We start from the raw sequence: 12,253 nt of genomic DNA on the forward strand, positions 1-12,253 counted from the left end.
GGGATTATCCTCTGAGATTGTTCACAAACAGCAGTGTTTTTTCCCTGCTGTGGATGTGCTATAAGCCTGTCAAGTGTCTGAGTGTTTGTAGGAATTTACTGTCTAACAGCCAGATGTGTGTGCAGCTGGAGAGTGTTTGTGTCAGGGTGCTCCAACCAGCAGGAAGCACTGGGCAGGGGAGGAAGGCTCTTGCCAGGTTAGTTGTGCACCCTTCTGTGAAGGAGCATCTGTAGAAGTCAAATCGGTGAATTACAGCAGTATGTGGCAGAAGTTCAGGAGCCTGTGCTGACTGTACACTCAGCTGCCTGCATGCTGACACGAGGTTCAATTTGTGGGGTTTTGTAGGCGTCTGTTATTGTTCTTTGCTTCCCTGTACTGGCATTAAGAAGCACTGTTGTCCTGTTGTGATACTACAGAGTAATTATCTGTAGAACTTGGTGTAATGGGTTTAATTGTTTCTGTTAGTCATGATAGGGAAACTTTTTTTGTTGCACAGACTTTAATACAATGAGTTGCAGACTAAAAACTTGTCTCTAACAATGTAGTTAGAGACAAGTTTTTAGTCTGCAAGTCATTGTATTAATGTCATTTACTTTTGGGTGAGACTTGAAGGCTGCAAGTGTTCATTAACTTAAAGCTCACATCCAGGATTCCCATTTATTATCTATCTCCAGTGTAAGACTGGTCAGTGCATTTCCTAAGGAAGTCTTATGTTCCTAGCACACTTATGGATTTTTGGGAACATTTTCAATGGAGTTTGCATTCAGGCATGCAAGTCTGAATCTGAATAGGGCTAGGGTACTGGTATGTGGGACAGTAGAACCAAAAGCATGTGTGTTCCCAGTTTAACAGATGTTTCAGGGAATGGTTCTCTCATTGTGTATTTGGATCGGCTGCTAGCTCTCCTGTTAACACTGAGCCTGTCAGCAGAGTGTATTCAAGTACATAAATCAGATAATTTGATGTGGATTAACTAAATTCCTTTGTGGACACCTACTCAGGATGAAATTACTCTTAATCTGAAGTGGCCTTAAACTCAAAAGTAAATTAATCTATGCCAAATTAATTCTGGTAAAAAGGTTTAATGATGCTTAACTAATACACAGGAAGCTTCCATTTGACTGAACCTTCCTGGAAGTCTGTGTGTATCCAAGCCTATATTATGCTATTATTAATACCCATGAAAATGATTATGTTTTTTGACCCTTTATACTTTCTCATACTCTCACAAGATGTGTGCTGAATGCACTCAGTTGACAACAGTGTTGGAAGCCAGGTGGTTACAAAACCTGAATACTAATTCAACAGCAATTTTCCATTCACTTTATCCAAATATGAAGGGCTTCAGGGCCATTCTTAGTCACTTACCTTCAAGGAAATTGATGTTTCTCCTTTGCCTGTTAAGTGCATAGCACTTTCTCCTGCAAGTGGCTGTGTTAACTGGGCTTCAAAACAAAGGCTTTCCTAATTTGGCATCAGGCTTTTCACCATTGTAAAAGTAAATATGGAAAGAAGCTGAACCCCCCCCCCCCCAAAAGGTTGAATTGTATGGTTGAGCCTTATTCAGGAAGGGTCTCCAAGTCAGCTTTCAAAGCCTCTGATTTATTTTTCCTTGTTCTTGCTCTGGGAATTTTTGGGCAGGAAAGAAGCAAATTGTTGTCCATCAGGTATTGAATTCTTTCGTGCCTTGGATCTCTGAGGTAAGAGACAATGAGTCTAAGTCTGATCTGACTGAGACCCATGAGATTTGGCTGGAATACATTGGGTAGGGATGGTCTGACTGATACGGCTTTTCCCCTTCAACTCTTTTTTTTTTTTTTTTCTGTTTTCTTTCCCCCCCCAGTTAATGCCCAGCCACATCATCTCTGCTGTGTACTGCCACTGCTGCTGCACAACGGGAGTGAGCTCCTAGGCTTTGCTGACAGAAGATGGCTTTCTGGACGCAGCTGGGATTGCTGCTATGGAAGAACTTCACCTACAGAAGACGACAGACTGTAAGTATTAGCCAAAGCATTTTTTTAAGGTCTAAGTTGTAGCCTTGTATCTACATGGAAATATCCTGTATTTAGTGTTTTATCTCTAGTGGTCCCTAGCAGAACCACTGATCTGCCTTTGAAGAGACCCAAATCAAATTGAAGAGTGGTGGGTGGAGAGAAACCAGGGGGTTGAAGGTGCTCAAGACTTCTGTCCTGAATCCCAGCATGAGAGAGTGTCAGAGTAATGAAATGTTCATATCAGACCATGGCAGAGAGGGTGTATCACTGCCACATGCAGCAAGGAAGATGTTAAATGAAAACCTGTGCTATGCCCTGCTCTGCTCTGCAGGTGAGGCATTGCCAGACTGCTGCGATGTACGCTCCAGTCTAAAAGCTTTTGACTGCTGTAAGCTGCAACAACAACATAATTGTGCCATTTTCTAATGACAGAAGTGGTGGAGGCAATGGCAGGCATTTTCTATCAGGGAGAGAAACCCAAGCCCGTTGTGTAATTTTACCACAGGAGGTATACTTTAAGGAACTGGCATGAGACATGTTACATTGGCATGAAGACAAATTCAAACAATTGATGTTTTTCTACCAAGGTGCATTCTCATTAGTTTAAGTTCTAGCCTTGCCATCTGTTAGCAGTGTGGAAATGCACCTGTTAGACAAGATGCAGTCAAAGTTTTTCTGTGTGGACAAAGGCGCAAGAGCCTGAATGCAGTCTGGTGTTCTTAAAATTCTTCTGCCTTTGCATTAATGAGACCTCACAGAATTCTGTAACTCCTGCAGGCAGCTAAAAGCCAGGAAAAAATGTGCTAATTGCCCTTCAGGGATTTAGGGGATATAACTGTGTTGAACAAGGGCATGTCCTGTACAGTGGGCCTCTGCAGAGGTCCTGTTGGATCTGACCTTGAGGTGGTATGAGTAGGGAACGTGAAGGGAACATGAGTTACGGAGGTGGTGAGTGGAAAGTGGACTCTCTGATAAGCTTCTCAACCCTGCAAATGTCAGGGTGCTTGCCAGTGTTTGAGGCTGGGTTGTTTTAGAAGCTTGGAGTCACAAGGGAGGTGAGGCTATCATATTCACCACTAGAGACGGAGACAGTCCCTGAAGTCTTTGCTCAGGTGTCTGACTGAGGCTTATGTCCTGTGAACTGAGCTTGAATTAGTCCATTCTTAAATAAAACCAGATAGAGGAAGCTTATGGTGTCTTTCATTTTTCCTGTATGCCTCTGTGATTACAGAGCTGCCAGTGATGGCAGTAGTATCTATGTGATAGATACTGAGCGTGTGTCAGTGAAAAAGGCCTTCCTGCTTGTAGGCTTGTCATGATCTTGGATCTGCTCAGCTATTTCTTGGAACTCTCTGGCAGCCTCTACATCAGTTTCCCATCAAGTAGCCTAAAGAATTGAGACTGGAAACTGCTCATAGTCTCTGTTTCACACTGGTGTTATCAGTCAATTCACAACGAAGTCCTAAAACATTGCTTCCTTTTTGTGGGATCCTGTATTTGTAGGGTTTTTCTCATTAACGGTTTCCATTTGCACTTTACCTGAAGATACCAGGAGCAGAAGGCCATTTAGCAGAAAATGGCAGAAGAGTAGCAGAACATCTCTTCTCACTGCACTGTTATCATGCTGAACAGTTTTAGTTGCTGTTTTTACTTTTAGGAGACCGTTGTCCTTGAGCTGGGTGTGCTGGTGATGGCTCTGCCCCATTTGTACTTACTGAAGAGGCAGCTCAGAAGTAGTTTGATCCTTACCTTTCTTCCCACAAGAAGTGTGGGCTAGCCTTTGCTTCCCACCGAACCTCTGCCTTGGCTGCTGTGAGTTTGATCTGCGTTGCAAAAGCTGGGGTTCAAAGCTCACCCTGACGTGTGCAATTCAAAGTGTTACTTTGTACTGGATAACTTCCAACAGCACTGGAGTGTGAGGGAAGGAGTTTACAGAGGCAGAGGAAGAAACAAAATCATGTTTGGGGTTCACTGCATAAAAACACGTATTCTCCCTGCTGTCTTGCAAATGAGGAGATGCCTCGAACTTGTGTGGAGAAACTGGTCAGCTGCTGATAGTCCCCTGCACTGAAACTGGGCCACAAAGGTGATGAATATGGTTGACAGTGAGACGGAGTGATAGTCTGGTTAGTTCTTGCTCAACAGATTTCCTGTTGACACAGTGTAGATCTCAATATTTAATGGCATCCTGTGTCATCAGCCAACTGGTATAAATTTGGCATGCTTCAGGGACTAGCCTCAGTAAAATCAGGAGCAGTTTGTGCTTGGCTGAGTGCTGCCTCTGGATTCACCTGCCCAGTGCAAATATGATGTTCTTCCAGCTTCAGATGGAGCAGGAGTGGCAGAGGGGTTGGAGATTTGAAGATTGTTTCACTATTTTTCCCAGGCTGGTCTAGCAGTTTCAGCATGAAAGGAGACTTGGTTTTCCAGTATCTACTTAGTATGAACCTCAGTGGGCCATGTCCCCTTCAGTATCTCTGTCTTTCTTCCTCTGTAAAGGCCACAGTGGATGAAAAATGCTGTCACAAGAAGGTCAGGAAGTGTTAGGGAAGGAGCATACTGACCTTTAGGAGCAAAGCAAGAGAATTCATTTTTTGTTGAACAGCACAAGAGGCTAGCCAGGGAGTCTAAACTGTTGAAATGCTGCTGAGACACTGAGCTTGACCCTATGCAAGACTCTGGTACAGTAGCTCCCAGCTGTCTCCCACTAAGGGCATTTCAGTGGCTGCCATGAAGCTTCAGGTCTTCAGCTGTAAAGGCACAACAGTCAGTCCAAGCTGTGTCCCTTCTTTCTCTGTCTTCCCTTGAGCCTGTCGGTCTGAAGTTAGACATACGTGTGCAGAGGCATATGGCGCTGTGCATGTAGCCTGCATGTGGTTACCTCCATGACTGTGTAATTAACCATAATCAGGCATGATTTTGAGGAGCTTCTCTTTTGAGGAGCTATGTGTGCAGTTGGCCAGGCTACTTCTTCAACGATAGGGCTCTTTGGACACTACTGCCCAACCCAGTGTGGTGTCACTGGGGCTGATAGTTCTCTGAGCAAGCCAGGGCTTGATCTCAAGGGCAGCATCTCCTCACTGATTCTGTGGCGGCAGCAAGACTGTGAGAGGCTATCTGTCTTGATCACCCTGAGAAACCTTCACAAGTCCAGCTGATGCCACTCTTCCCCAACAGTGTAGTAGCAATTGCATGCTCCTTGCCTACAGCCAGAGTGGCAGAGGGCTGTGACATGTGCCAAAGCATGGGCATTGAAGCTGGAGAAGAAAATGACTTGTCCTGGTTTCACAGCCACCTTTGTGTCAGGAGGAGGAAAAGCTCTGCTGTGCCATCCTGGCAGCCGCTTTGAGGGGATCCTGAAAAGGGAAGGAACAGGGAAGTTGTCAGTGCCCTAGTTCTAAGCATCTGACCTCTGGGAGCCAGACTGTGGTTTAGTGCTGAAGGAAGCAGGCTGTGACTGTTAATGGCTATGTGTGTGCTGCCACTACATTGTTTATTGTACAAACAGAAACCAAAGATAATGAGGCATCTGCCTGGCATAATTTTTAGTGTGTCTTACCCAGTTGTCACACAGTATGTGCATGAAAGCAGTATCCCAGACTCATCCTACAGAGCCTGGCGCTGTTACCAGGTGTGCCTGGGAGACTGATGCTCAATTCTTATGTCTTCCACATAGGGTTGCTATTGGTTGGATGTCAGCCATTAAGGTCTCTGTGAAGAGCCATCTTAGATGGATTAAGTGGCATTTGCTTTAATTTGATTTAATGTGCTGTTATTACAGTGTGAGATTTTTTTTTGAGGTATGACAGTGACCTAGAAGTCTTATCTGAGAGTTTGTATGGAGTGTCTTTTGGTGAGTGTCAAGAGCTTAATTTTAGCTGTTAGTGGTGTAACATGGGAAAACATGTTTGCAGGGATTCTGTATCCCACTGGGGTGCAGGTCTTACCCGATCTGGCTTGTAATAGGAATGATGTAGGCATTATATTAGAAAAGATGGGTTTTTCCAGGAAAGAAGATGAAAAGATTTCTCTTTACCTGACTGAGAAAACACCCTCGTTTCCTTCTTCCAAAGGAGTTAAAACAAAAGAAGTAGCAGCACTAAAAGCTTTCAGTTTCCCTTCTTTCATGGCTTGCCTAAAATGTATGTTTAGGCTTTCTGGAGTGGGAATATACAGGTATGGCTGGTGAAGCTCAAGTCTGGGAAACCTCAGCCTGTGTCTCAGAAGCTGTAGGCTGAAGCTTTGCTTCGTCCGCATGCTTCTCTGGGATGCAGCACATCTTAGTGAATTTTTTTTGTGCTTCAATTTCCTGTCTGAAAAAATGCTCTCCATTTAATAGCAGACCTTTCTTATATTCTTGTCTTGTCCCTCTAAATAACTGAGCTCTTCATCTTAACCTGATGCTGGCTGCCTGTCTGTAGGTACACTGAACCAGTCAGTGCCTGTCTTTAGGAACAAATGTGTACTAAAACAAAACAGAAATGAAGTATAAGCTTAATTTTTCAGCTCTGCTTTCCTGATACCAATATACTTGTGCAGCACTGAAATGGAAAGATTTCGCATAGCTGTGCACTGGCACAATTCCTGTGCCTGATACATTAGGGTGTAGAAGCTCAATGGTCTACTGTGAGAATGGGATGCAATTTCTTCCTACTTCTTCTAAAATATAAGGCCAAAATCCAGCTCAGTTTTAGAAGATTCTCTAGAAAGTTTCTTTCAGTCAGGGCACAAAAAGAACTACAAAAAGCCAAAAAGAGCCCTTAAGCACATCCAGTTTAGTCCAATAACTGGCACATATCAATGAGAAAAGTCTGTAATTCTTAGCAGCTTATCCTCTGAAGCTGGAGGAAGAAACTTCTTGGTCCTGAAATGCATAGGCAATGTGAAGCGAGGCAGTACTTGCACTACTGTCCTGACTTACAAGCAGATTGTCCTGGTAAATCTCTCTGTCCTGTATTTTGAATATGATGTCTTAATATTTTCTTTGTTGTTTACAGTTCCAGCTGCTGATTGAAGTTGCCTGGCCTCTGTTTATCTTCTTCATCTTGATCTCTGTAAGACTTTCATATCCGCCCTATGAGCAGCATGAATGTAAGTACCAAACACAGCAGCTGTACCCAGAATGGTGGTTGTTTCACAGTTGAAAGGTAATAATGCAGCTGGCAAGACACAAAGAGCAGGGGCAGTGATTGTGTACTTCATTCAGAAATCTCTAGTGAAGTTTTAATGGTTCCTTTCCTTCCACCCTGGGGACTGCAGTGTGTTCTGACATGTTAATCTTACTCCAAATTATACACATTCTGTGTGTTTTTCTTGACATTTCTCTTTTATTTTCTTTAACATGTATAATGTATTAGCTGCGAATTTGCTGTAGAACTCTGACAAGTCTGTAAAACCAGCATAGAACCAAGTCTTACTTCTCATTGTTGGCCTGTATGTGACTTAGCATAAAAAGAAAGAAGTGTTCAGGTCTGTAAGAAAGCAATCTCATTTTCAGGCAGTAATGTGCGTTAATGTAACACATTAAAGAGTACAAGGGCAGTTCCATTCTTTCTAACCATTACACTGTCAGTTCTGCATTCAGTAGATTCAGCAGTCATACATTTGTGAGGAAAAGCTATTCCACTTTTTTCTTTACCTTTTAAAATGGGCACATTTATGCTTTTTTCAAATAAAGTTTTTATTCTTGCTCTGCAAATAACAATTTTTAGGCCTCTGTGATGGTGGCCACTTGATTCAGGATGTGTGACTTGTTTATTTGCAATATGTTACTGTGGTTGATGACAGCCTCATACTGCAATTAGCTGACTATGGAAGAGCTCTTTCTTTATCTTTCCTTTGCCTGATTACTGAAAGGAAGGCTTAAGGGTCAGCATAACCTGACTTTGGAGGACATCCTGAAGTGTTTAATCCTTAAAATAGGTAAAGAACTGGCCCTTGCAGCACTTACTCTGTGGTTCTTTCTGACAGATCGGCATTTTATGCTGTTTGCTAGGCTGTCAAGGATCCTTTCAAAGCTGAAGTGTTAATGTGTGCTGTTTCCCATTATACTGGACACTGCTGGTACATGTACTGCTTAACTCACTTTCTACAGTGGTTGGCAGTGTAATTGAAGCTTCCCTAAATTAAATCTCATGCTTTGCTGCATGACATTTAAGTTGCCTTTTCTGACTATGGTGGTACTGGGAGAGACACCTGTAATATGGAGCTGAATTGAAGCAAGAGAAGTAATAAGCAGTTTACTCAGCTGGCTTAAATAACTAGCAGCCTCAATGGTTATTTGTTTTAGATGTTGCAGTGCTGTATACAAAGTCAAACCTAGCAGGAGCCACCTTTTAGTAGAGCTGTTTAGACTGGTCTTATTAGTCGTTAGCCTCCTTGTAATTGTTGCTCTGGCACCCTGGTGCAGAGTTTTGAGTCACCTGCAGCCCTTTTTCCTTCCCATTTGTGTTGACTGAAGTGGTTTTGTCTGCCTTTTCCCTGTTACAACATTAGGAACTGTAGAGCCTAGGGCATCTGGTAACTTTTTAAGTCACTTTTTATAATGCAAAACTCCTCAGTTTTTCAAGAAGCTTCTTAGAAAAGGTAAATAAATTTCATTTAAGTCTGGATTGATTTCACTGAACACTCATTTATATGCCGATGGATACAGATGTGTTGTATAGTGGAACATTTTTTTGCTGAACTGTGAGCAGAGGTAGACAGAGAAACCTTGAGTTCATGCTGAACTATGTGGCAACCCTGTGGATGCCTAAAGGGAGACAGGAATGTTATCTATTGTGGCAGTGCAGCATGCTGTTATGAAATCAGTTGCAGGTAAACACCTGATGATAGCAGTAACAGAGCTGCATGCAATTGTTTTTTATTGTCCAGACAGCCTCTGTCTTTTTCAGCAAATAGGAAATATTTTCAGTTCTCTGTTCTTGCTTGAGGAGCCCAAGGATTGGGTTGTTTCTATGGGCAAAGTTTCCAGTCAGGACTTTTTATTTCTAGCAGCTTGGTCTAGTGCAGTCCACATCTTGCAGTCTTGCAATCTTCAATTGCTATTGCGCAAGATTGCTTACTTGTGTTTTGTACAGCTTGACTTTTTTGTTCCTGTGACCCTTTAAAGCATTCAAAATGCACTTCATTTGGGGGAAATAAATATGGCAAAAAGTTACGTTGATCTCCTCTGAAAAGCCAGATGTTTGCAGCAATGTAATTGAAAATGGTGTGCTGTTACACTGTTTTCTGTGTAACTCATCTGACTTAAAACTGTCAGATTCCTGCTTTACTCCTCAAGCAAATGCTGTTACATGCATCAGTGTATGTAAAAAGCTACCCTGAATTCTTCACGTGTGCTCTTCTTCCATACTGCTTTTAGTAGTTTGAGTTCTTCACCATGTACAATAAAAGGCATGAAGAGAAGGTGATTCTCCTGGAAATGTTACAAAAAGAACCTGAAAGTAGTAGCATTTTCCCTCTTCTCCCTACCCCCAAGCCCCTAAGAGCAAAATGAAACAAAAGCCAGAGAGCTCAGGTAAATAGCTTTCTTATTTTAAACAGAGAACTTAGGGACAAACAGTCCCCTGGGTACTGGAAACAATGAACCTTTGGTTCCTTCACCTTTCTCCTGGACAGAGTTTCTGGCTTTCTCTACTGGGGGGGTTGATACCCTCCCTGCTTTCCTTTAGCCTTCTACGTTAATCAGCTTCCCTGTAATTTGGCAGCTTTGACCTCTCTTCCTCCTGTGGCTTTGGTATGTTCATTGTGGCTGTGGAGGTAGGGAGCCGCCCCTGCCATTTGATTGCAGGCATGCTCTGATGGCTAGGTAGGCACCAGAGGAGGGAATGTTCATCACTTGGTCAAAGCCTTGAGCAGCTGCTTTGAGTAGCAGTGAGAGATAGTGAGAAAGGGAGGTAACATTCCTCTGTGCCTCCTCCCTTGTGTGGGGTTGAAGAAGTGAGTTCATTTGCAGAAAGCAGCCTAACAGCTTGTATAAGGTGAAAGGGAAGCCTTTCTTCCCCCACAGCTGGAGGTTAAAGGATTCAGAAGTGCCTAAGTGGTGTACTGGCCACAAGCAGTTTGTTACTGCTTTAATTCTTGACTGGAATGCAGAACATAAACAGGACATAAAATCTGGGCTATGATTTAAGTAGGTCTTTAGCAGCAAGAGTCAGACTTCAGCATAAAGGTTTGAAATATGGCAGGCAGATGCCTGAATGTTTTAGGAACTCTGAAGTTTTAATACGAACTGGAAATCAAGCTAGTATGGGACAGCAATGACATAGGGAAACAAATGTAGGCACCCACCCCACATTCACTGAGCCTTTGCTTGGTGTTTACAGTATGTGCAATTGAAGTGGGCTGATTTTGAAAACCAAAAGACTGAATAGAAATATTAGGTGTATTCAGAGCCCAGACTCTGACTGGAGGTTGTCCAAGTGGCCTCAAGCCAAATCCTTGTGTTATTTAAGCATGCAATCTGGAGGAGCACAGCAGGTTGGAACGGACATGTGCTTGTGCTCACCACTGCCAGGCACTGGAGTTGCCTACTGTTGAGCATCCCTCAGCAAAAAGTACTATATCCCAGTCTCTGGCTGAAAGCACTGCTGCAAAGATGACACTAGCAAAGAGCTTCTCCTATAGGCTTAACAAGGTGTAGGTTTTCAGTGGAGAAGCCTAGAACAGTGTGGGGAACTTAATGTGAGCTCAGCGCTTCTTAGAGTTGGCTGTTCTGCTCTCTTAAAGCCGTTTGGGGCAGTAACCAGCACAGGATTATCACTGCCATCAAATGCAATGCTGTGTAGTACTGGCTTGTATCCTGTGTTTCTGTCTGCTAACTCTTGTGTTTCTGTTCTAGGTCACTTCCCAAACAAAGCTATGCCATCAGCAGGGACCTTGCCATGGATACAGGGGATCATCTGCAACGCCAACAACCCTTGTTTCCGCTACCCAACTCCTGGGGAATCCCCTGGTATTGTTGGGAACTTCAATGCCTCCATGTGAGTCTGCCTGCTTCTTCCTCACCTCTGTTCTTAGAGGAACACGCAGAGAAGGGGTAACTGGAAGTTGTCAGGTAGCTATGTAACGTTACACTGTCAAGGGTTTTGCTGTTCTTGTTGCCACTGAAGTACCAAGCTTGCTACCAAGTTCAGGGGGGTTTAGCAGGCAGTTGGTATGTGTGCAGTGTCCATGAGTCCAAGCAGTTGAAGCTCTTGGTGAATGAAAAGCTCTGGTTTACCTCTGGGTGAGGACTAAGTCAGTTCTCTTATCAGTTGCTCAGAATTTGGCCCATAAAAAGGCAAGATATGAGTTATTTTTTCAGAGGGCCTCTTTCCTTGGTTAATGAACCTCTGAGATAGTGTAGAGAGAGGCTGTTAAAGAGCAAGTCAGGAGAATAGTCCCTGACATCTGTCACTTATTGCCGGCTAATGTGTTGCAGAAGGCTCAATTTATGGCCAGCTTCCTCACACCCTGCCTTGCTTGCTGCACTCATACTGCTAGGGCACCTAGGCTTAATGCAGGGTAAAATGTGTCTGCAACTTGTAGGAGAATTTGAAAGGAGCAAGAACATCCTTAAATTACCGTGCTGCTAAGAGGAAGCAGTTTACAGGCAGCAGGAGGGTCCTCTCCATCCCCATATTAAGTAAATGCTTTCAAATGCATGGAGGTTCTCCTGATGTAGCTTTATTTGACCTTGCATTAGCAGCCATCATTTGCTGGGCTCCTTTGATTATCTTGGGGTGGTCACTGAAGAAAGGGCTCATTGTACCAGAGAGGGCAGTGATGTAACTGGAAGGGACTGAAGTTTGGAATTGGGATGTGAAACGGTATCTATGGATGCTGGCTCAGAGAGCTGACGGCTGCTGGTTGTTTTTGTATTTTCCTGTCACCAGTGTTTCCCGCCTGTTCTCAGATGCCAAGAGGTTGCTTTTGTACAGCCAACAGGATACAAGCATACGGGATGTCCAGAAGGTCCTGGGAAAACTGCGCAAGTTGGGAAATTCCTCTGGCGCAGGTAATGGCATGGTAAAAAGAGCCACCTACATCTGGCATTCCTGCTCTGGTTAATGCTGCATGTGTGTAAACTTCTGAAATGTACCACAATGGGAATATGCACAGTTAGAATTTACAGCTTACAAAACCCTTTCCAGTCCTGCAGAATTACCTTAAGCTTCTCTTGTGTCAGAGTTTTGTGTGCCCTTTAGCTTCTTCAGCAGAAGAGAAAAGGGATGGTCCATAATGCTAAGAATAGCAGCTTTTTCGGATGTGAAATT

The 12,253-nt window shown here is 43.5% G+C and overlaps 1 protein-coding gene across 1 annotated transcript in view; it reads left to right on the forward strand.

Moving 5' to 3' along the window:
• Positions 1 to 12,253, forward strand: part of ABCA1 (ATP binding cassette subfamily A member 1) — a 94,384-nt gene that overhangs the window by 14,525 nt on the left and 67,606 nt on the right. The window contains exons 2-5 of the mRNA XM_013130538.3: positions 1,844 to 1,994; positions 6,992 to 7,085; positions 10,837 to 10,978; positions 11,873 to 11,994. Coding sequence (XP_012985992.2) covers positions 1,929 to 1,994; positions 6,992 to 7,085; positions 10,837 to 10,978; positions 11,873 to 11,994 — 424 coding nt within the window. The 5' untranslated portion in view covers positions 1,844 to 1,928. The remainder of the gene's footprint in view (positions 1 to 1,843; positions 1,995 to 6,991; positions 7,086 to 10,836; positions 10,979 to 11,872; positions 11,995 to 12,253) is intronic.

The sequence above is a fragment of the Melopsittacus undulatus genome, chromosome Z (assembly GCF_012275295.1).
Source record: "Melopsittacus undulatus isolate bMelUnd1 chromosome Z, bMelUnd1.mat.Z, whole genome shotgun sequence".
In the NCBI taxonomy this organism is placed as follows: Eukaryota; Metazoa; Chordata; class Aves; order Psittaciformes; family Psittaculidae; genus Melopsittacus; species Melopsittacus undulatus.